General features: G+C 50.4%; 9 protein-coding genes across 9 annotated transcripts; 6 read left to right on the top strand and 3 right to left on the bottom strand.

The window, feature by feature from the left end:
• Positions 1-50: 50 nt before the first annotated feature.
• On the bottom strand, positions 51-5494 carry P152DRAFT_479814 (uncharacterized protein). The gene is made up of 3 exons (XM_033681734.1): positions 4843-5494; positions 366-4791; positions 51-307 (listed from the first exon to the last, which is right to left on the bottom strand). The coding sequence occupies exons 1-3, from the start codon at positions 5058-5060 to the stop codon at positions 230-232; spliced, it is 4722 nt and encodes a 1573-aa protein (XP_033537613.1). The 5' UTR covers positions 5061-5494; the 3' UTR covers positions 51-229.
• Positions 5495-6658: 1164 nt separating this feature from the next.
• Positions 6659-8197, top strand: P152DRAFT_455704 (phosphoadenosine phosphosulfate reductase). The gene is made up of 2 exons (XM_033678843.1): positions 6659-7119; positions 7176-8197. The coding sequence occupies exons 1-2, from the start codon at positions 6969-6971 to the stop codon at positions 7925-7927; spliced, it is 903 nt and encodes a 300-aa protein (XP_033537612.1). The 5' UTR covers positions 6659-6968; the 3' UTR covers positions 7928-8197.
• Positions 8198-8605: 408 nt separating this feature from the next.
• P152DRAFT_471340 (uncharacterized protein) lies at positions 8606-9093 on the top strand (the record flags this gene model as incomplete). Its single annotated transcript, XM_033681057.1, has 2 exons — positions 8606-8614; positions 8665-9093. The coding sequence occupies 2 exons, from the start codon at positions 8606-8608 to the stop codon at positions 9091-9093; spliced, it is 438 nt and encodes a 145-aa protein (XP_033537611.1).
• A 1412-nt stretch (positions 9094-10505) lies between these two features.
• On the top strand, positions 10506-12439 carry P152DRAFT_391164 (uncharacterized protein; the record flags this gene model as incomplete). Its single annotated transcript, XM_033676082.1, has 3 exons — positions 10506-11293; positions 11353-11419; positions 11468-12439. The coding sequence occupies 3 exons, from the start codon at positions 10506-10508 to the stop codon at positions 12437-12439; spliced, it is 1827 nt and encodes a 608-aa protein (XP_033537610.1).
• Positions 12440-13234: 795 nt separating this feature from the next.
• P152DRAFT_471338 (uncharacterized protein) lies at positions 13235-13995 on the top strand (the record flags this gene model as incomplete). Its single annotated transcript, XM_033681056.1, has 2 exons — positions 13235-13411; positions 13462-13995. 2 exons carry the CDS (start codon positions 13235-13237, stop codon positions 13993-13995), a joined length of 711 nt encoding a protein of 236 aa, XP_033537609.1.
• A 163-nt stretch (positions 13996-14158) lies between these two features.
• P152DRAFT_464645 (uncharacterized protein) lies at positions 14159-14787 on the bottom strand (the record flags this gene model as incomplete). Its single annotated transcript, XM_033680578.1, has 3 exons — positions 14159-14321; positions 14378-14682; positions 14770-14787. The coding sequence occupies 3 exons, from the start codon at positions 14785-14787 to the stop codon at positions 14159-14161; spliced, it is 486 nt and encodes a 161-aa protein (XP_033537608.1).
• Positions 14788-15374: 587 nt separating this feature from the next.
• Positions 15375-16797, top strand: P152DRAFT_471336 (uncharacterized protein; the record flags this gene model as incomplete). Its single annotated transcript, XM_033681055.1, has 2 exons — positions 15375-15648; positions 15710-16797. The coding sequence occupies 2 exons, from the start codon at positions 15375-15377 to the stop codon at positions 16795-16797; spliced, it is 1362 nt and encodes a 453-aa protein (XP_033537607.1).
• Positions 16798-17612: 815 nt separating this feature from the next.
• On the top strand, positions 17613-18857 carry P152DRAFT_455697 (PR-1-like protein). The gene is made up of 2 exons (XM_033678842.1): positions 17613-18109; positions 18163-18857. The coding sequence occupies exons 1-2, from the start codon at positions 17819-17821 to the stop codon at positions 18739-18741; spliced, it is 870 nt and encodes a 289-aa protein (XP_033537606.1). The 5' UTR covers positions 17613-17818; the 3' UTR covers positions 18742-18857.
• A 794-nt stretch (positions 18858-19651) lies between these two features.
• On the bottom strand, positions 19652-21725 carry P152DRAFT_471335 (uncharacterized protein; the record flags this gene model as incomplete). Its single annotated transcript, XM_033681054.1, has 5 exons — positions 19652-19789; positions 19842-20253; positions 20301-21180; positions 21228-21596; positions 21650-21725. 5 exons carry the CDS (start codon positions 21723-21725, stop codon positions 19652-19654), a joined length of 1875 nt encoding a protein of 624 aa, XP_033537605.1.
• Between the last annotated feature and the right edge of the window lie 88 nt (positions 21726-21813).

Here is a 21813-nt window from a genome sequence, read left to right as displayed (position 1 = left end):
CGCAAAACCTACTGATATATATATGCCTCGACAGAGCGTTCATCCGAAGGTGGCTCTAATAATTGAAATATAAACCTTTTTTAAGTATCTCTATTCCTCTATGTACAGTACAAAACAATTCGTTCAAGCATATCGCTCCTTAAGCCGATGAACATGGTGCTAAGGGACAGTAACGCAACCGTTATCCAGGCGTGCCAGGCCGTCCATCTTGCTTTTCATTCGGTGCTAATCAAGAGTCAATTCCAAGCTCTCGCGCCTCCTGGAACAGATCCAACAAACACCCAGCGGACCAGGCCTGTGTAGGCGACTATGCATATCTGGTCAGTGATCCACTGGAAGTCGTCAAGCAAGGCACAGAAACTCACCGAATCAGGACATAATTCGCCGCCCTTTTGCGTTAACTCTGTCAAGCCCTTCCACCAGTTCCCATCGTCCCGAATTGCAGCGCGACACCCTTTGAGGCGTTGATGGACCTGCTGAAACACCTCCGTGTGCTTTTCTCGTCGTCGCTCGTCACTCCAGTTCTCCTTTGCAGCTACTTGATCCACTTCTGCCAATCCGAATATGAGAAGGGCTCGAAGGAAGAAACCCAGTGGCCAAACCCACTCGGGACCTTGATGATAATTCCGCCCTTTGCTTGTTGCGAAATCGTCGCTGTCCTCGCTGTTGACATAGTATGGACGGTAGTTTAGGTCCCCTGGATCCAGCGTTGCCATACCTAATGGTCCACGTAGATATTGATCACCCGCATGAAGGGCCGAAATGGCATGAGAAACAGAGAAAAGGTCGGGAGCCACGACCATGGCGATCGGAAAGTTGGGTCGAAGTTGGTAATCCTCGTACGGCTTTCCGGAACGGTAAAGATCTTTGTATATTCCACGCCTGTTTATAAGCTCAGGCTCCACGTCGTGGCCTTGGTCCTCGCTTTCATTCGATGGGACGTAATAGCAACGCTCGAAATTGTCCTTGATCAGTTTGGCCCATTCAGACCACGTCACTGTCGATCCATCAGGTTTCTCAACCCCGTTGGTGGCCAATTTCTTCGCAGCTGGCAGTTGAGTAAGCCAAGCAAGCGTACTGAATAAGAGACCGGTGATTTCCACTGCGGCACCATCGCGTGGTGTCCCAGGCACCCCTTTGGATCCTGCACGTTCGCTTTCTCCCATTTTATCCATCCAAGTACCGCAATTGTGCTGATTGCCGCCGAAGAGCATACCGTTAGTCCAGTCAACTTGAATGTCGATATTGAACCCAGCATCGGTCATTTGCGAATCGAGGTCCGGACCGGCGTTGTACTCTCGGAAGTGGAGTCCAGATGCATGTCGTTGCATGATTTCCTGGACAACTTCTCGAACCGTGCTCCGTGTGCTATACGCGCGGGGATCATCGTGTGAAAACCAGGTATCGTCGTAGGGTAGAAATCTCCTTGGGACTTCAACCTCGAGCAAGCCCAGTCCTTCTGGCGCAAGCGTGCAATAATCTTGGATGCCCTGCAAGAAGAACCACACGCTATCTCGGGAGTTGTAGCGTGGAAGCCGACCACCAGAGAGTAGATTGGGAATCATCCCATGGTTGACTACACTGGCAAATGCAAGAATGTGTTCTTTGGCATCGTCGAATCTTCCAGTGCTGAGATACAGCCCTCGCATGGATATGAAAATATCTCGACCCCAGCATCTAGCCCAGTCGCAAGCAAAATGTGGAAGTCCGGCGGCCATGGATGGTACCGCTTTATTGGGCCAGAGACTTGCGCTATTCACAAGACCTGTCATCTGGGTTGAAACGAGTGAAAGGTCTTTCACGAACTGCTGAGCATCGCCAATGTTTCTGCTCAGGAGAGAAATGTTTCGATCAATCGAAGCGTGGTATGCTGTCCGTATGACCATGGCGAAGTATCGTGGATGAAGAAACATTGGAAGTTCTTTGATCGCTGCGAATCTGCTCTTTAGCCATGCTGCGACGCTGACAAGGCCTTGCAATCCACTCTGGTTGGAAAGCTTTTCAAACCGTGACACAATGTAGTCCATTGCCCAGTCACCTTCACGCAAATGCTGGCAAACTGGATGGCCAAGGTTGTTGTCGCGAACGACTGGTCCTAATACAGACCACCACCCTTGGAGGCCAGCGTAGACGAGAGTTCCTGCCTCAGGAATTTGGTATGTCCCGTCGGATCTATCAGAAAGATCTCTCTCTTCGGCATCACAGCGATACAACGCCACATTGAGCTCGCACAATGAGAGCGATCCAAAGGCTTGAGCAGCGTCGGATGTCATATACGACTCGAGATTTGTTTGAGGACCCACGTCGGCCACGATGAGGGCACGACTGGCCGCTGGCATCTTCGTTTTGAATAATGCAACGCTGCCAGGCGGGAACTTTGGTGGAAGATGTATCAAGCAATCGTAGCCGTCTTTCTCGAGTTTGACGTCTGAGATTTCAGTCACGCTGCTAGGCAATCCCCGGAGGACCTTTGTGTCCGCTTGCGTAGTCCTCCTCGTTTCCGCAGAACTGTCAACTTCCAAGACCCAGGCACCAACGATCTCAGCTTCAGTTCCGGGAAGTCTCACAGGATCCAGATTCCCATTGTTTGTGCTAGAGCCAGGATAGGCAGTATGGGCGATCAAGAAGTACCCTTCGCGTGTTTGAGGCTTGACTCGATGGACTGTGATATACTCCTGGTCGTGATGGATGAAACTCTCATTGTATCCTTCAGTGCCCATGAGCGTATGAATGGTGTTGAATATAGCTTTGCATGCACCAATCCCGTCTGTGACGTTTTTGATGTTGGCGATGGCGTCTTTTGTCGAATATGGCGAGCCATAGAGCCTTGTTTCAGACACTAGGTTCAGGAGAGCTGGGTAAATCTCATCGTAACCCATCACGCTGCCAGTACTGCATGCGCACATAGCCACGAGGGCGGCATTTGGCAATGTGTCCCGAGCATCGCGTTTCTCTGCTGGGGGTTCGTTATCATGGGTGCAGTCCATGAACAGCGCATGCACAGTGCTTGCCCTAACGGTCCGAACGGTCTCTCGCTTGGAAGTGGTGCCATTTTGTAGTCCATTGGACCGGTCATTTGTCACGATATCGTCGACGTCGAAACTTCCAATAGGTCGTGCATTGTGTCGATGGACTAGGCGGGACATTTCTTGAGTACTCCATGCCTGCATAGCCTCCCGAATCAGACCATTGAGGTTCAAACGCTGGACAAACAGGGAATCCATCTGTTCTGACCCCGAAAACAATTCCGCGAACACGGCGATGTTCTCCCTCACTTTTCGAGCTTCATCCAGCATATAACTAGCGAGGTGGATCGGAGTGGAGTGGCAATTATCGATGCGGAACGCATGAAAATGTTTGGCCATCAGCCGTGTGTATCGCGCCATGCGATCCCAGAGGTAAGGGTTGTCTTCCGGGCCGCTGCCATATCGGAGTTTGACACAATCTCCCCATACGATCACTTCTCGCCGAAGATAAGCACGAGACTTTGGCCCGGCGTGGTCCCGTAAGGCATCGGCAGCCCAAATCCATCCATTGTTGACAAGGGCTAAGGACTTTAGATCGTGCTTCTTGGTTGTCTCATTCAGGGGCAAGCGAGTGAAGTAAGCTTCGATCAGTGGATTCTGTCGAGTGATCGGGCCAAGCTTCGGACCGTGGTCGTCGAGACGCGTATATTTGGTTCGGTTGAAGAGTTGTTCCATAATTTCGGCGCAATCGGTGTCGTATTCCTTGTAGAACTGCAGATTAACTTCATCAACCATCAGTTTCACGTCGTCGGTGACTTGGAGTAGCTCCTCCTTTGCAGCTGCTTCGGATTTCCCATTTTCGTAGCGGCCCTTGAGCGCATTCAGAAAAAATGCGCCTGCCTGAGGATTGATGCGACGTCGAAATCGCTCTCCCATGCGATCGGATCCTTCCAAGCAATTGTCAATGAGCCAATCTGCCTTGCACTTCAAAGATTGATCCTTGAGCAGCTCAGGTTGGCTATACCCAGGTCTGCTGGTTATCGATTTGGAAATGCTTGCCTTGCCTGAAACCCATGCGTTGACAACTGCATCGGCGTCACGATCCCGGTTGAGGACATAGTACTCCCATAGCTTGATTCCGCTAATACAGTAAGTCTTCACTCCTTCCATGACACTGAGCAAATCATCCACCGTCTGGAGCTCAGTGGGCATTCCAAGGCTTCGTAGCGATTTGCTATAGTCGAGCAACGCATTATCCAGCTCCAGAGCCGACTCCAGGTGCGGTGCCGTGACCACATTGTAGCCAGCCTCAGGGTGTTCTTCGAGCCACTGACTATTGTTGGCAGTATGATTCCAGACAATGTCACAGAGTGTCAACAAGCCATTGTCATCATGCATCGTTTTAACCAGATCAGCAATATCGGCCTCCCCATGGGGGAAACACTCCGGGTCAAACTCGAGCTGATCGTACATGCTGTAGGGAGAGTTCGACTCGCCCCGCTTCATTAATGGAGCGAAATGGACGCAGTTATACCCCCTGGCACTGATCCCACCAAGATGGCTCTGCCAATCGGAAGGGTACTGGCCCATGAACTTCGACAAACACGATATGATGGAAAGTGAGTCCAAAGGTAGGGGGTTTCCCCGAAGTGTGAGCGCCGGGGTGACATCGATATAATATTCGGGCGTTCGGGCGGGTTTTGACGCTTCCGTGGGGCCGAGAGAAAATAAAGGCAACGGTGAATAGGTAATGTAATAGGAGAAAGATCCAGGCTGCGTGATGGTGAAGTCGATTTCAATGTTGCGGTTGAAGTCAGGATCCAACCTATGTCACAGGTTAGCCCTGTTCAAAATTCCATATGATGTGAAAACCTACTTGAACTCCCGGAATTGGTCCCGCTGAAACGTCTCCCCAATGCCTGGTATATTGGACCACAAGCTGCCACGCTGGCAGACGGAGCTTGTTCCTTGGATCGAAAAGCGCAGGTGGTAGGCGGGTGTTGTCGGCGGCGGAAGGCATATGTACGTTCCGCCAATATTTGGCGAGCCGTCATCTTTGAGGTTCAGACAGTGAACGCGCTGAGGAGAAGCCATTATAATGAAGAAGACAAGCTCGACCAAGGATAAGTGGGTGATCAACCGCTGCAATTTCGGTCCAGTCCGATGCAGATGCTCTGCAAAATGGGGGAGATGTTAATATTGGACGAGAGCGAAAGGACAAGCCAATTGAACTGAAAATTCGAGACGCGTGATGCTTCGATCGGCGTCAGAAGGCTGAAGATTTGGAAGAAGAGTTACTCTACTCATGCAGAGCATGTACAAGAACAATAGTTGGTGGAGGCTCGTGATGTGCACTACAGGTTGGAGGAAACTCTGGTGGAACAATGGTGGTTCAATTGCATTGTTTGGCCAAGCAGGTTTCGGTGGTACTTAGCAATACGAGAACTTAACATGACAAACAATGCAACCATGACAATGAACTGCAGTGAGAACCGTGAGAAGTCGAACTCGATTGTTCAAGCAGAGGGCCAGAGGTACATCAAGCAGAGATCTGCATCAGATCAGATCCGTTGGACTCGACGTCAGCGGGTGGCGGTGCACGTTCTGGACGGCAGAATATCAGCCACAGGACAATAGCGGGAAGAAGTGAAATAATCCATTTTGATTGGATGGAGACGAATGCGGTGACGTTTATATCACGTGCTGCCAATTTGTTTGTTTGTCCGTCGAGTTGACACCAGGGAACTGTGATATCACGTACCTGTACCTATCAATCTGTTCTATGATAGCAGCGAGAACCTGAATAGTACTCAGTAGTCAGTATTCTAATATGACATGTATACACTGGACGGGCTCGTGTTGGTGGAGATCCCTCCCATCACCCAATACCGCCTGGAGGTCTTTGGAGGAGCCGGTTAGATCGATCATTGCGAGATTCAGAAGCATAATTACTTAACTAGGTGCCTGGCGGCCGAAAATCTAACGGTTGTCTTTGAGGGAACAATAAGGAACAATAAGGAACAATAATAAAGACTCATTATTCATTAGCCGAGCTTCAATGCGGTCCTTGCCACCCATGCGAGGTATTAATCAGTTGATTTCATAGCAATCGGGCAGATATGAGATGTCGACACCATCCTTACACCTAGACTCCTCATCAAGACTCCAAGAGGCTCTGCTGCAATTCAAGGGATGTTGCGTCAGTTGTCTCACAATCCCTATTTAGCGACAGTCAGATTTCGATCAGAAATCTTGAGACCCAATCCTATTGAAGATCTTCCGCCCACGCGGATCTGACGGGGGAAGACTGGAAATCATGCTCTATGGATCAGATCTCGGTTCGGCAGGGATCCGGATTCCAAACATCCATCTCCATTCTCCAATCAGAATTCATGTTTCCCTTCATCTCTCACTAACACGATCGGAGGATTTGAGGATTTCCCATTTCCCCGCATGCTATGTATGAAATACCCGGGATAAAAGAAACAAAGAGCCGTTCTTGCCAGGGCGCAACGCCATTTCGAAAAAATCCCGGAGAGAGGCGGAAATGCAGTGGTGTTGACGCATAGAATGTGTGGGGAGGGTGTGGACGGCGATTGTGTCGCCAGGCGCTAAAATTGCGTGCTCAGAGAAGACAATGATGAATATCAAATTTGATGTGATTGGAAACCCTGCCGTCCGATTTACGGCCGCCTTCTGCGTGCCTGGATATTTGAATATTAATAAGAACCCTTTGATTATTCAATCATCTGGAATCAAATGACCTGGTTTAACGGTGACAACATCCACTTCTCAATCCCTCTTAAGTAGAAGACTTCCTGAGACTTCCCCCTATCCCAACTCGTACATCTACTGCCGAAGAACACCATCGATATTGAGATCCCTTTGTGCTCACATACCTACCATTCGACCCATTCGACCCAATCAACGAAGGATTGAATAAAAGACTTCTAAAGAAGACTAGCCGTTTCCCCGCACTCTTGATTCCTTCACACGCCCACCATGGCATCGCCGAATCGAAAGCCATTCCATGACCACGATGAGTCTGGATATGCCAGTGCATCGTCCAGCACCGCCAGTCTGCCGGACGTTTTCTTTGCTCAATCACACCTGGACTTCGTCAATATACAGTTGAGCAAACTAGAGCCTGAAGGTCCGTGATCTCAGTCTTTTCCATCCTCCAAGGGAGCACACGTTAATAATGAACAGAAATCCTGAAATGGGCATTGATCACATTACCTTCCTTATTCCAGACCACTGCCTTTGGTCTTACCGGTTTAGCAACCCTGGATATGCTCTCACACATCACTGCTGAGCTCGATATCGCCGCCCCGCCACCACTCATCTTCCTCGATACCCTCCACCATTTCCCGGAGACCCAAGCTCTTGTTTCTCGCGTGCAGGAGAGGTACTCCAAAGTTCCACTGCACGTCTACACACCCGAGAATGCTACGACTGCGGAGAATTTCGCTGCACGGTATGGAGATCGGTTATGGGAGGTGGACGATGAGCGATACGATTTCCTCGCCAAGGTCGAGCCGGCTCAACGCGCTTATCGAGAACTCGGTGTTCGTGCTCTTCTCACGGGCCGTCGTCGAAGCCAAGGCGGCGCTCGCGGCACTCTCCCGGTGGTGGAAATTTCCGACGATGGCCTCATCAAGATCAACCCACTTGCCAACTGGAGTTTCGGCCAAGTGAAGAAATATATCGATGCGAACAATGTCCCCTACAACGAGTTGCTCGACCGAGGTTACAAGAGTGTCGGCGACTGGCACTCGACAAGCCCGGTAGCCGAAGGCGAGGATGAGCGAGCTGGCCGGTGGAAGGGGAGAGATAAGACGGAGTGCGGCATCCACAACAAGAAAAGCCGATACGCACAGTTTTTGGAGGAACAGGAACGAAAAGAGCGAGAAAAGGTTCTGATACACGCGCTGGAGGGCGTTACAGTATCCAGCTCATGAGCTGACCCTCCGGGACCGACAGAGAGGACCTGGAGAGGTGGAATAGAAGGCGCAAGAAACAAACTCCCATGGATTACGAACTTTTTCATGGCATAGCGGTTGGGATTCTCATCAATTTTGCATGGCGTTGTGGATGGTCGTCGAACCGGGACAGCATTTAAGTCCCGGGTCATACTGTGGCATTAGCGGCCCTTAGAAAAAGGGGTTTGGATTCGCTTTGCGTGGCCAACGCAGAAATAGCATAATCAATAGTATTATGAATTCCAAAAATCAATTATAAACAAATGCTGTGCCGGCTACTTCTACTGTGAACTTGATGCAGCGGTAGTATGAGAGGAGTGTAGGTGGTTGAGTGAAGTGATAGTGAGAAGAATAGTGATAAGCAGATGTGGTGAGGGGCTTCTCTTAGATCGTGACTGCTGTTGCGGCACAGTCACCACTCAGACACACATGCAGGGACCTCCAATTCGGTGACTTAACAGCTAACAGTGTGTACCACACAATCTCATTACCTACCGTACTCTCCGGTTCATTGTACTCTTTGCGATCGATTATCAACTGCCAACTTCACGCTGAAATCCCTCGGACGATCTTGACCCGTGTCTCTCCCTCTTTCAACAGCAACTTCAACCACGTTGTAGCTTCTCAAGAGACTCAAAGCTTCGTCCATCTGTCAACATGGCTCAGGTTTGTATCCCCGACTCATCTAGGTTGTCTGATGCTGAAATCGTGTATAGAAATCGATGAAAGTGCTTGCTGCACGGAATCAAGGCCACCTGCAACGCCTCCGCCTCATCACTGCCATCACACACGGCATTTTCTTCATCGCACGACTCCTCTTCCACCGGAAAGCCTTCTTCGCATCACCGATTCGCTCCACGCTGCCTTACATCCTCCTCTCGATCCCGGCTATTGCCGTCCAACTGTTCTTCGAGTCCGTATCAAGACCACGACATGCTCCGGATGGCCGAGTGGTCCGGGCAGGCGAAGACCTCGATCAGAAAGGATTGACCGAGTATGGCTGGGACATCATTTACTGGACCGACCTTTGTGTCGTCCTGGCAGGGCTTTTTGGGAACAATGCGTTTTGGCTGTGGATTGCCGTTCCGATCTACCTCGGCGGTGTGTTGGTTCGTTTTGGGGGGAAGATGATGGGATGGTTCTGAGTACTTCCGTTCTGTTCTGGACCGCCTCGTAGCGCTTACCTTGATGTAATGGTGCTGGTGTGGACGGTCTGGGAGAAACCAGTGCCTAGGGTGTGTCAGTGGAGTTTCCCTAGAGAATGTTTCCGCATGTCTCAATGAACCTCCACAGAGCTGTCGGTTAGCCGCTCTCGGTCTTAGAGACGCTGACCGAAGTCATTATCAATACCTATCTTTGCATGGTAAGTCGAATACATCCCCGTGAACCTAATGCTCGAATCTTAGGGCTGATCATGGTTGCACCGTCGGTACTTAGGTATGCACATCACTAGTTTGACCTTGAGGCTGGAGAAGCAACTGCAGCGGCAAGCCGATGATTTGATGACGCTCTGTGACCTATCACCGTCTCAGTATGTGTAGCAGTACGGAATAACGGACGAGGTTAGGCGATCGGAGTAATACATCCATGGAACAGAACTGGGGAGTAGACATACCTAGCGAATAGTGATGCCAAAGGCTACGATGAAGGAAAACAAGCATGGCCAAGCCGTATCAAGCTTTCTCGCCGCGTCCGGGGTCTAACACCCCACTACTGTATGGAGTACTATGCTCAGTGCTACATGTAGTATCCACCTGTGATCCATATTCCAATGGAACATGTACTCCGCCATCCATGTCTTCTGCCAGATCGCATATGACTGTGATATGAGTGAGGCAGTGAACAACTGAAGCGCTACCACTCTGTCAGGGACTTAGGGTCCGTTGCTTCCACTCCGCCCCACTCCTAGGTCTACTACGGTGCCACTAGTGAGTGTTAGCCTGCTAAGTGCTAGGTGCCATGGTGCCACCCCAGCCCGACCACCGGCAACCCAGCCCCTCTGCTGGTCACTGCATAGTTGGTGCATAGGCTGAACATACCCAGCTGACGGCACCCTCCACTGTCAGCCAATGTCGGCTAATGCGCTGTTAGTGTTCGATCGCAACGGAATTAACGGCTCCCGATCGTCCTAATTGTCTGATATCGCACCTCTTTTTCTGTTTTCAAGGTTCGACGCGTGGCCTCCAGAGGCACGGGCTCCCCAATAACGCGAAGGTAAATATATAACCTCCCTCGGAACGTCTGTACATGTGCAATTGCGCATAATCGATGGTAACACATAGATGTGCCGTCGCAAACTCGCAATTCGTGTTTGAACCACTTATCCTTCATGTGCCTTGAGCCCTGGACCCTGACCGCCTACCAGATTCGCCATTCCAATAATAATGGAAACACATCTCGATTGATAGCCACTTGAAGGATCCGAATCGCACTCGAAGGCGCTGCCGGTTGGATACATCGTGCTCGATGTTCCGTCCCAGTAATGGCTTCCTCCCGCGTTCCAGAAACACATAGCCAGACATCCAAGAGCGGATCAGCAACCAACCTAGCGTCCTCCATGGATCCTAACAAAGCCGCAGACCAAGCTCCTTCCGGGGAAACGAAGCCATCAGATTCCAAAACACACGATGCGAAATCCGAGAGGAATGAACCGGCCGGAGGCTACGATGCCACTCCGATCTCTCGTGCGCCACCAGGATATACCGTCAAGTTTACCTTCCACTCTGCCCACAATCTTCCCATGGCCGATATCAACGCCCTATCCTCCGACCCGTTCATCGTTGCTCAGCTAAACACTGCGCTTATCCCGCGACATAAAGAAGACCCGCCGTTGCGCCGGCGGACCCGCACTATTCGCAAAGAACTCGACCCGGTTTGGGAGGAGACATGGACGGTCGCGAATGTCCCCGCGACCGGATTCAAATTGAAATGTCGAATCTACGATGAAGACCCAGCCGATCATGATGATCGGCTTGGGAACGCCCATATCAATGTCCCTCGGCTGGACGAGAACTGGTCTGGGATTCAACGACATCGATACAAGATCAAGAAGCGCATGGGCAGCCGCCGCGCATATTTCGTACGCTTTCTCGCGGTTTGCTTCGGCATAACGAAGCATATAAATGGCGAGCTTGAAGTCTCCGTCGAGGTGTTGGGTCGAACGGGCGAGGCAGAAGGCGTGGGGGAAAACGAAGGGGGGAGAGCTTTCACGATTGGACCTTGCTGGTGGACGAAGCACTACAGTCCGATGCTGGGCAGGCTGGTCGGCCAAAAAGTCGAAGTTGGTTCGGAACACGATGAGGAGAAGTCGTCGTCAAAGAAGGGGCGGAAAACCACTACATACAAGTATTGCTTCCCTTGTAACCCCATGATCTGGCGGATCGCTAACAGTGGCCCTCCTATAGTTTCCAGGCAAATCGGTTCCAACTCCAAGGACCTGTGCCTGCCGAACTCTATCACCGATACGTAGAGGTGCGTTATGAATGCCCCTTACCCTCACTTCGCTAACCTGTGGTTCAGTTCAAACCGTTTGTCAAGTCCATGTTCACGGCGAAGGGCATCCGAGGATTTATCTTATCTAAGACCCTTCACCACCAACACGCCCGAGTATATAATTTCGACCGGTCCACCATGTATGGAACATTCGATCATCCATGCGAGGATCTGACCCGTCAATTTTTGGATGCCGCTCATTATGACCGTGGAGGTCGGATATTCACTTACGTCATCTCGCTGGATGGAACGATAAGCTTCACCGAGACCGGAAAGGAATTTGGGGTGGACATGCTCTCCAAACATACGCTACACAGCAACGTCTCAGTATACGTGGCCTGGGCAGGGGAGTTTTTCATCCGTCGTCGCCGGCGCGGACGCCTGTCACTTCAACCCAACCCAACGAGTGGGGATGCATCCGATGCCAATCTTGACCGAATTGACAATGATCAACAACCTTCCAACTCCCCACCCGCATCGCCTATTTCATCCCCCGAGCAATCTGGACACAAAGATTTATCGCACGTAGACCCGAGTGCTTACGAACTCGTCATTGACAATGACTCTGGTACATACCGGCCGAATGCCAAGCTTCTGCCGAAGCTCCAGGCTTTCCTCGAGAGCAACTTCCTCGGTCTTGCTGTGAAAGTTCTGGACTGCCAAGGTGATGAAGAAGAGATGAGCCGCCTGAAGGAGCGGCAACGCGAGAAGAAGAAAGAGTCGCAAGGCGAAAAGCGGATGGTTTACATGCAGCGTCGCAGCGATTCATTCTCAAGCAGCGACGAAGACGAGTTGGATGCGCTAGCGGCGGCTGCTGGGGGTGACGGTGGAGGGGGCACGCTTCTGAAGAGCTTGAAAAGGGATGTTGGGGACCGTAAGAACGCAAGGACGGAAAGGATGAAGAGGAAATGGATCCGACATCACGATCAAACGGGCCAAGCCAGTGCTAATCCGTCTGCGGTGGTAGGTGAAAAGCAGGACCAACCCGAGCAGGGGTAAAGATCTCCTCTTCGATCCATCTAGGAGGTTTGTTTCAGTGGATCTTCCGCGTCCCCATTCACGCAGTCGTGGTTGTGGATTGGAATACCTTTCAATCGGGGCATCATGTCTCTGCGAACCCCTGAATTTCGTTTGCTCGTTTATATACCCCACTTGAGTGCTGAATGTTGGATTACTCTAATTTCCTAATCTAACGGCCGATGTTGTGAGCGAACTCTTCATTTGGAGAGCCTGAATGTAGGTACATAAGTGCCTACCTCTCTGACAGAGTGGCTGTGGAACGCCTGGGGTGTAAATATGGTGATCCGCTACCTGATACTCGTCGTACTCTCTGCTGTGCCTGCAAGCCACCGGATTGAATTGTGAATTTCGATACCTAGCTGTCCATGTCTATTAAGAGATCCTACTAGATAATAGATGAATCAGGTAGAATTGGAGCACCTGACCGTGAACTTGGTGCATCTGATACTACTCCGTACATATGCACCGCATGCAATATCCATAATCTAGAGTCTTGACTAACCACGCTAACGTCAGTGGGCTGCCAGGGCTGTGCTAAGGTTCCAGGATAATTCACGCCTTGTTGCCTTATTGCCTAACATTTGCGAAATTCTTGACCTCCATCAAGCTCAGTCTCGACTCTTCGACTCTATAACTGCACAACACCTATTGATCGGAACCCTCGAATCGGCGCAGGAAATCTGCCTTCATGCTAAACACTCTCGTTGACACACTTTTTATGATTTAAGAACATCGCACACGAGCAATATTCAGCAGAAATACCCGTGGACAACCATGGGTCCACCATCGAAACGCCGCAAAGTCGAAAACGATGTCGAGATTGTTTTTGATCCCACCGAGCGGGAGAAATACCTTACCGGATTCCACAAACGGAAAGTGGAGCGAGCCACCAAAGCTAGGGAGAAGGCAATCGAAAGAGAAAAGGAAGAGTTGAGGCAACATCGGAGAGAGGTAGAGCGACATCTCGTCGATTACGGTTGAATAGATACTAATTGACATAGATCCGTGAGGAGAGAAAACGGGCGTTAGTAGAGCACGTAAACACGGTTAATACCCTCATCCATGGCGAAGAGCACGGGAAGAATACCAATGGAACGCTCGAATCTGCCGACGAAGACACTGTTCCAGACAAAACCGGGATTGTCGACAGTGCTCAAGCCGAATACGAGGACGACGATGAGATCACAACAGTCACGGTGGATCCCGTAAACGTAACCAGGGACGGGTTACTGAAGATCGGATCCGGAGAGGAGTCGGGGGATGAAGTGGGAACTCATCAGAAGGACGGTGATGACGAGGACGGCGATGGCAAGGATGGCAAGGGTGGCAAGGATGGCAAGGATGGCAAGGACGTGGTCAAAGACCGTAAAAGGTCACGCTTTGCAAGATCCAAGGGAAAGACGGGGGGTGGCGATAAGAGTCTCAAGACGAGAAAGAAAAGGTTCCGATACGAGAGCGTTGGCGAACGGGCACATGGAAGGCGCAAAGAAAAGCAGAAGAAATCTGATCATGCTAAGCAGAGACGAGGGAAGTAATGTTTTCAATACAAAAAACACTCCTCTTTATCTCATGTATCTCCATTACAAGCTTAGGTCCCGCATCCATGCATATACCATGGTGATCGGAGCAAAAGAAATCAAGCCGCTCATCAGACGCCAGACCACACCGGTCGTTCCACCTGTGCTTGAGCCGGTGTCTTCAGATGTCGTTCAATTGCTGAGCGAATTCATCCAGTTCTTTCTTGGTCTCGGTGTATTTCTGGGCCATCTCCTCAAACTTCTTCTCCCACTGGTCCTTCTCGGATTCAAGCGCTTGCACCTTGCGTTCGTAGTGACCGGCTTTAACGTCGGTCTGTCGAAGCCTGTGTGACATTCTCTCAGCCCATGTATAACGATAGACATTGACAGGAGGCCATACTTCTCGTTTGTTTCTCGCACCGTCCGGTCCGCTTCCTCGGCCTCTTCTTCGAGCAGTTGTAGTTTGCGTTGGAGCGACTCGTTCTGCGAGCCATGCTGGGCACCTTGGTCGGCAACCATCTTCGCATCCTTGATGGCGGTCTCCAACTTCTCCACTTCGGACTCCAGGACTTGGTTCCGATGGGTCAAAGATGTGATTTCCTGCTCCTTCCCCAGGTTCTCTTGCTCGAGCACCTTGACACGAGATTTCAGCTCCTCGACCTGGGCGGCAGACTCATCCGCCTCCTTGCGGAGGGCGGACATTTTCTATAGCGGAAGCTGTCAGCATCGCACGAGGACATGTCGAACGAGTGGTGACATGTGCATGGTGTTAGAACCGGCGAATTAGCTGACCTGCTTGATGGCATCCATGATGAGGGAAGGAGTGGAGTTCCGATAGGTGTAGAGGGGAGACTAGGCTTTGTTCCAACGCAGTCAAATGGGCAATCCGAGCAAGATTTAGGCGAGAGTCTTATGAAGTGTAGAGCGGATAAGAGAAGCGGTGGATTTCAGTCAACAGAAGATGATTCTGTGGATGCAGAGGAGTGTCAGAGCGGTGGTGGCCACTGGAGCTTTCAGGGCGCGAGCTGGGGAAACTGTAGTGGGGGGAGATAAGGCGTCAAGGTGTCATTTGTCAACATGAGGCAGCAGCACCGCCACACTCGGGGTCCAAGACCTTGAAAGTCACGTGCCAATTCCTTCCACCACAGCTGCGCCACATGTTTGGGCTCTGGGTGTCCCAGCAACAACAGCAACAGAGCAACGACTGACGATCCATATCAATTGTGATCACTGCTTGTCCATACTTCTATACTGTCCACCTCAACCCCCATCGACCTAGCTACAACGACTCATTTGGTCCTATGCGCCTTTCCCTGCGCCTTCTTCTCCAACCTTATCCGGCTCCCCATGGATGAATAACCCATTGCTTCGACGAGTCGCCACGGAGGAAGGAAGCCATGTACGCGACGCGAGACCAGGAGAATGTTTTCCACAACCGACAGACTGCTGCTGCGGCAAAGACGCGGGCCCAGACGTCGACTTCTCATCCAATAAAAACACCAGGCCCGAGAGCCCCCAAAACGCCCTTCAAGTCTAAACTCAACGACGAGAATGCGGCAGGTAATGGGGCCGAGACTGGCCTTAAAACCGGGAGGAAGGGGCTGGCACCTCAAGCACTAGATGGCAAGCGGAAAACCGCTACGAAACCCGGCATCTTCCAAACACCTACTGGTTAGTACCATGCGCGTTTCTTGAGGATTCGTGGGGAAATCATCGCTGACGAGCAACCAAGATATCCGTCCTCGTGCACCACTTGGGTTGAAGACCACCAATGCGAAGGCCACCAAAGCGTTCCAAACACCGGCCCCTATCACGGTTCACCCGAGCCCTGAGAAGACCCAACTCAAGGCGACGAGTCCACGATTGCGCCGTGCGAAACTCCGGGTCCATCAGGGCGACATCGCAACCCAGGAGAATGAACCGGAACCGGACATTGAGCACATGCCTTCAAACGATGCGGACAAGGCACTGCAAGACAATCCGTACGATGAGTTTGGGCCAAACAAGGAATACCCGCAGTTTCTATCGGAGAACATGATGAAAGGATGGGCGGACGAGTATTTAAATCCGGTAGATCAGGACGGTGTTTCTCGACTAGAGAAAAAGCAGAGGGAAGATCTGGCAGCCGATGATCGATATCTAGAAGAGAATGGGCTGAAGCATGTCGAAAAGACGTTCCAAGAGATTGACCGAATCGCCAAGGACATGTTTCCGGACGGTCCAACGGATGGACAGTCGGCCTCACAATCCTCCAAACAGACAGGCGAACGTGGTCCACATATCAACCGTCTGAATCGATCGGGGAGACCGATGGCAAAACCAAATTCGACCGTCAATACACTCAAGGCAAAATCGGCGGCTTCTGCACTCTCCACTGCTCGCCAACCACGGCCAGTTGCAAACCGCCCTTCTCTAAAAGCCAGCGCCCCTTTACTGTCAAGAAAACCGAAACCGACCCCTATCCCAAACCCTGCAGACGCCTCTCGACATGCCGTAGCTACTGCAGCAGCGAGGAGTACACTCGGTTATGCCCATGGCAGATCCGCATCATCTCGACTCAGGAAACCGGTTTCGATGGTAAAAGCAGACGCTGTCCATGACAACCAGGCGCCTAGCTCGCAAGCTCAGCAACAGAAAATAATGACCCTTGATCAGGGAAGCGAGGAGGCGGATCTTCGCAAGCTTCTGGGACTGGATCAAAGGAGTGACAGTCCCGATGCTCAGGAGGCTTTGGAGAAGGCCTTCAGATTCGATGAGCTGAACTTGAACGATGATGATGATGATGATGATGGCTTTGCCTTTACTGTATTGAACCGTTGAAGAGAAGAGCCCCTTCTACTGCTGACCAAATGTATGAGGCAAATACACTCATTCACGGCGCATTCGGGGAACAGTACCTTATGCACCCGGGACTTGGGTCTAGGTTTGGTCATTCGCAAAGCACCTTACACTAGTGGCTCCAAGATGAAGTCACGGATTATGTGCAGCTGAGATAGCTATAGAGGGTTCTCCTTCTCCGTCGTGTCAAGAATCAGCCTGGCGTGAAGAATGACTCTGGGCTCTGCAGCTATTCGTGTCTCGGATCAACTCCTGTCACGCTTTACAACCAGTAATCTATTTGAGCGATCGGAGGCATTCTTCTTATTGAATACAGAGAGTTACGTCCATACTTCCATCTCAGTGTGTCGTTGTGGTTTAGATGATGGCTTCGTGCTCTATTTGGTGTCAGCGACCACATTGGCAGACAGACGGAGCACTTCCGAGCCCGCAGTGCCCAAACCTAAGTGAGGTCCACAGGTACGGAATACCGGAAATGATTAAAGCAATTATGTTAGAGAGATTCATACGCCCGTCAGGCCTCTCGGCGAGGCCCAGGTGGGGTGAATAGATAAGTGAAGTTGAGACGAGATGACGGAACAATAATAAGATCAGAGTAATCTAGCCGTGACCTGCCTAAGTTAGTATTACTATTATGTACTTACTATAATAGGCAAGGTGTCGCTCCAAGAATACTCCCTGTTGCGAAATTCATTAGGGATGGGCTAACTGACTGTATCAACATGGTACCCCCTACCGCTAAGAAAACTGCCTCATATCGCGTCTCACATTGCGAGCCATCGATTCAACTCCATCCAACCACATTCTGGCCTATGTGCCTTGAATAAAGTAAATTGCGTTTGAATTGCATTTACAGCATCTCGGTTTCCTGCCAGATGCTTTTAGTAAGTTCTTAAATCCAGCGACAATATCGTGTATACTGGTTATCAAATGCATCTCCCTTCCACAGTCGTTTTCGACCTGCTGCTTCGTTAAAAATCCTACCACTACGTTCTGGAGTGTGATGGCGACCAACACTCTTTTCAATTCTTTCCTATCTGTATGGGTTCTATTTTCTGTCGTCTCGAGTCAAGGAATCCCATCATCAAGCACTGCAGCATCTCCAGTCCCTCAGCCAACAAGCTCGACATCGCCGACTTTCACGGACGACACACGCTTCCGCGAGACCTGCCTTAATTCGACAAACACATACCGACAGCAGCACAGTGCCGCTTCGTTAACTTGGAATGATACCCTAGCAGAGATTGCTGCTGATGCCACGACGTGTGCATGGAAAAAATTGGATAAACGCAATGTACGGGTCTTCCCACTTACGACGAAGACGAACTAATCGCAGTCCAATACAAGTTTGTGCACCTATCAATCGGGAAAAATCTTGCCCTTGGCTTTCACGATGTCACCGAAGCAGTTGACAGCTGGGGCAGCCAACGGCGGTTCCTCAACTTCTCCAATACCGAATCCATCGGGTTTTCGCATCGAACAATAGATTTCACCCAACTCGTATGGAAGAATTCGACGCAGTTCGGTTGCGGTCGATCAAATTGCAATCCTGCTGAGATAGTATCACGGTTTGGTAATCCGGAGGACAGAAATTTCATGAACACAGGCGCTTTCACACAGAGTCGGACGCCTGCCCAAGGCCCATGGAAAGGGAGCGGAAAGTTGACGGCCAACAAGCCAACTGGGCAGGGGTTGGAGAATGTGTTGCAAGGAGAACCAGTGTGGGTTATGGCATGCGTATTCAGCCCCCGAGGTAATGTCATAGGACAGTTTGATGCGAATGTTGGCAACCAGGTCTCGAATAGCCAATTTAGCGGCCAGGGCATCGTGGGAAATACAGAGAACGGTGCCGTCGCAAGGCTTGGGAGGAGCACCCTCGTTCTAGCCATGGCTACATTCTGTTTGAGCATTGCATCGCTGTTTTGACATTGCTGAGCATTGTACAACTCAGAGGGATTTCGTATTTGTTGAGCTATCACTTGTAAGCTAGCCTGCGGTATAATGGAACGCTATGTATACCTTCTGTCCGAATGAAATATGATGCAAAGGGAAAACCATAAGGGTTGGTGCATAGGCAGATATCATAGTGGTGATCGATGAAAGAAACATGACCTGCGAACCCGTACATCTTAGAACTGTTGGCCTCCTGGCAATGTATACTTTCCGGTGCCGATGGGGAAATGGATTTGACATAGTTGAAAGAAGACGATAAGGCTGGTTGTTGATCCGTTAGTAATTGGTTCTGCAGGGCTGGATAGGCAGACTGTTAGGAGCGGAAGAAGAAGAAGAAGAAGAAGAAGAAGAAGAAGAAGAAGAAGAAGAAGAAGAAGAAAAGGCCGCGGTCAGAGGAATAGTCCGAAAAGGGAATAATGATGAATCACATGTACGATTGAAGGAGATGGGCAGGGATGCTGTCCTTAGGGTGTCATTGTCATCGTCGTCACAACTAGGAGGTCAATGGACCATTTGCTAGCCTGGATTCCATGGCATCGCGGTCCGATTGTGGTCTTAACCCACTGCTCGTCGAGCGGCGTAGGGAGGGAGTAAGGTTGCATGGTAGACGTGATGTTAGAAGCATAGGAGCTACAACCTTCGACAATCCTTTGCATCTTGCTTACTAGTGTCATAATGGCCTAGGACGGAACCGAATTTAAGATGCGAGCTTTCATGTGCGAACGCGCTGAGATCTGGAGTATATGCCAAATGGCTGTAATACATACTTTAGCTTAGTTCGGAAAGGGGGACTGATTCGAGCAGGTCAAGCCTGTCTTCAATTACGCAGCGTGCACTGTACAGTAATAACCCCTTTGTTGGTAAGTCGATAGGACCGCTCGATCTACTCGATGGAGATATTGATGATTTTGATGTCTTCCTCCGGCTTTTCTTTGCGAACTCGGGTATTTTCGATCTTGTGGACAACGTCCAAGCCTTGAACAGCTCGGCCAAAGATCGTATGCTTGTTATCAAGCCATGGCTGCAGGACATCAGCTTGTCAAACGCGCTTCAATGGGTCGGGATATACTCACAGTTTTTTCGGTGGTAATGAAGAATTGCGATCCGTTTGTATTGGCCCCAGCATTTGCCATACTCACAGTGTATGGTTTATCGTGCTTGAGGCTCGAAAATTCGTCCTCGAATTCCTTTCCCCAAATGCTCTCCCCGCCTGTCCCATCTCCAAGAGGATCACCGGTCTGTAACATGAATTTACGAATGACCCGGTGGAAGATGACGTTATTGTAATAGCCATTCTTGGAATGAGTGACAAAGTTCTCGACTGCCTTTGGAGCAGCTTCTGGGAAGAGACGAATGTGGATGTCACCATACGTCGTGTGCAAGACCGCTAAGGTACCACGTTCCGCAGCTTTCTTTTCGCTTTGTTTGCCGGTATTGAGGTTTCGCGGTTTCTCATTTTGGACATCGCGAGCGGATTTACTGATGCTGGCAGAAGTTAACAATGATTCTGTGACTTCGGAACATAACCTTACTCCGTCTCATTCGAGAACATATAGAACCGAACCTTGCTCGCACCAGTAGTAACAAGAACTGCGTCTCTCGATTCAGCCTCTTGGAGTAGAGGATTTTCGCTTGCGGCCATCTCAACGGTGACAACACTCTTCTTTTGTGGCTGCCCTTGATATAGGGCCAGGTTCAATGGTCGAAAAGGCTCTTCTTTTCCGTACAACTTCACAACTCGGTTTGTGAGGGTGTTGATGACTTTCGTACCCAATATAGAGCCGTAAAGGATGAAGTTCCCCGTTTCATCAAAGACAACATTGACACGGTTCCGTATCCCAGCAGTATCAAGTTCTCGCTCGACGGCCAATCGGCGCCCAAAATCCACGTCATCCAACTGTTCTGCAGATGTTCCCGCCTGCTGCATGTCGATTATGGTGGCGATAGATTCGTCATACGACCGATATAGCTTCCCTGACTTGAAATCGAAGACTCGAACTTTGCGATCGGGAAATGAATAGGTCGCAAACTGCGTGCCATTAGGCGAGATCGATAGGCAGGTGGGGACGGATTTGGCCTTCTTGAATTCGAACAAACTGGTACTGCTCTTCATCTCAAAGACACTGTCCGGCTTTTCAAATGTTCCACTGGGTCTCCAGTATTCTAACATTCCGCCTTCATCAGCAGAAATGACGCAGTCGAATTCGTTGTTGAAAGTCATCAAGATTACGGGCTTGCGATGGATATGTTTCAGCACGTGGATAGGCGACTGGTTCTCCCCTCGACCATCATATATTCGAATGCTTGGATCTTTCTCCGTGGATACGGCGAGAAGGGGAAGGGATGCTCCCCGGGCGTGGACCCAACAAACACAAATAGGTTTCTCGTCAGGGGTGAAGATGAACAGAAGATCTATAGCCTGTAAGCGCCATCCGCACGACCACACCAATCCGGCTTACCAAAAGTGATCACGTCGAAGACTTTGACAGTGCCGTCTCCACCGGCTGTAGCAAGACTCCGTCCGTCCGCACTGACACTTAAGCTCTTGATCTCGCCATTATGAGCGCGGAACTCCTTGACGAAGTCCACGCCGTCTTGGACTTTCTTCCAGAACTTTACGACACCGTCCACCGAACTGGTTATGAGGAAGTCCGTATGGGGAGTGAAAAGGCTGAAGCAGAGCTGATCGCGATGCATCAAAGACTTGGAGTATCGTGGAGAGGAGGGAAGAGCAGCTATAAAAAGCTTTTCGAAAGGAAGCTTCCGTCGCTTTTTCTTTGGCATAGCCGAAGGTAGAGTTGGGCCAATGTCATCATCGGATGAACTGTCTTGTATGTTGTTAGCACTGTTGTATTTACGGTATGTTCATGGGCTGCTCAACCATCTGGCCCTTCCGCTAGCATGCTATTCCGCTCCATATCTTCGCGACTCCGTTTTCCAGACCGTGGTGAAGCCATTGAGTCTATTCCAGACACATATATACCAATGTGCCCGGTGTGAATAAAGCTGATCGCCCAATGTATGGCGCAATAAAAGTATCTTGTA

Source organism: Eremomyces bilateralis (genome assembly GCF_010015585.1).
Source record: "Eremomyces bilateralis CBS 781.70 unplaced genomic scaffold P152scaffold_3, whole genome shotgun sequence".
In the NCBI taxonomy this organism is placed as follows: Eukaryota; Fungi; Ascomycota; class Dothideomycetes; order Eremomycetales; family Eremomycetaceae; genus Eremomyces; species Eremomyces bilateralis.
This window is presented reverse-complemented; position numbering and strand designations above follow the sequence as displayed.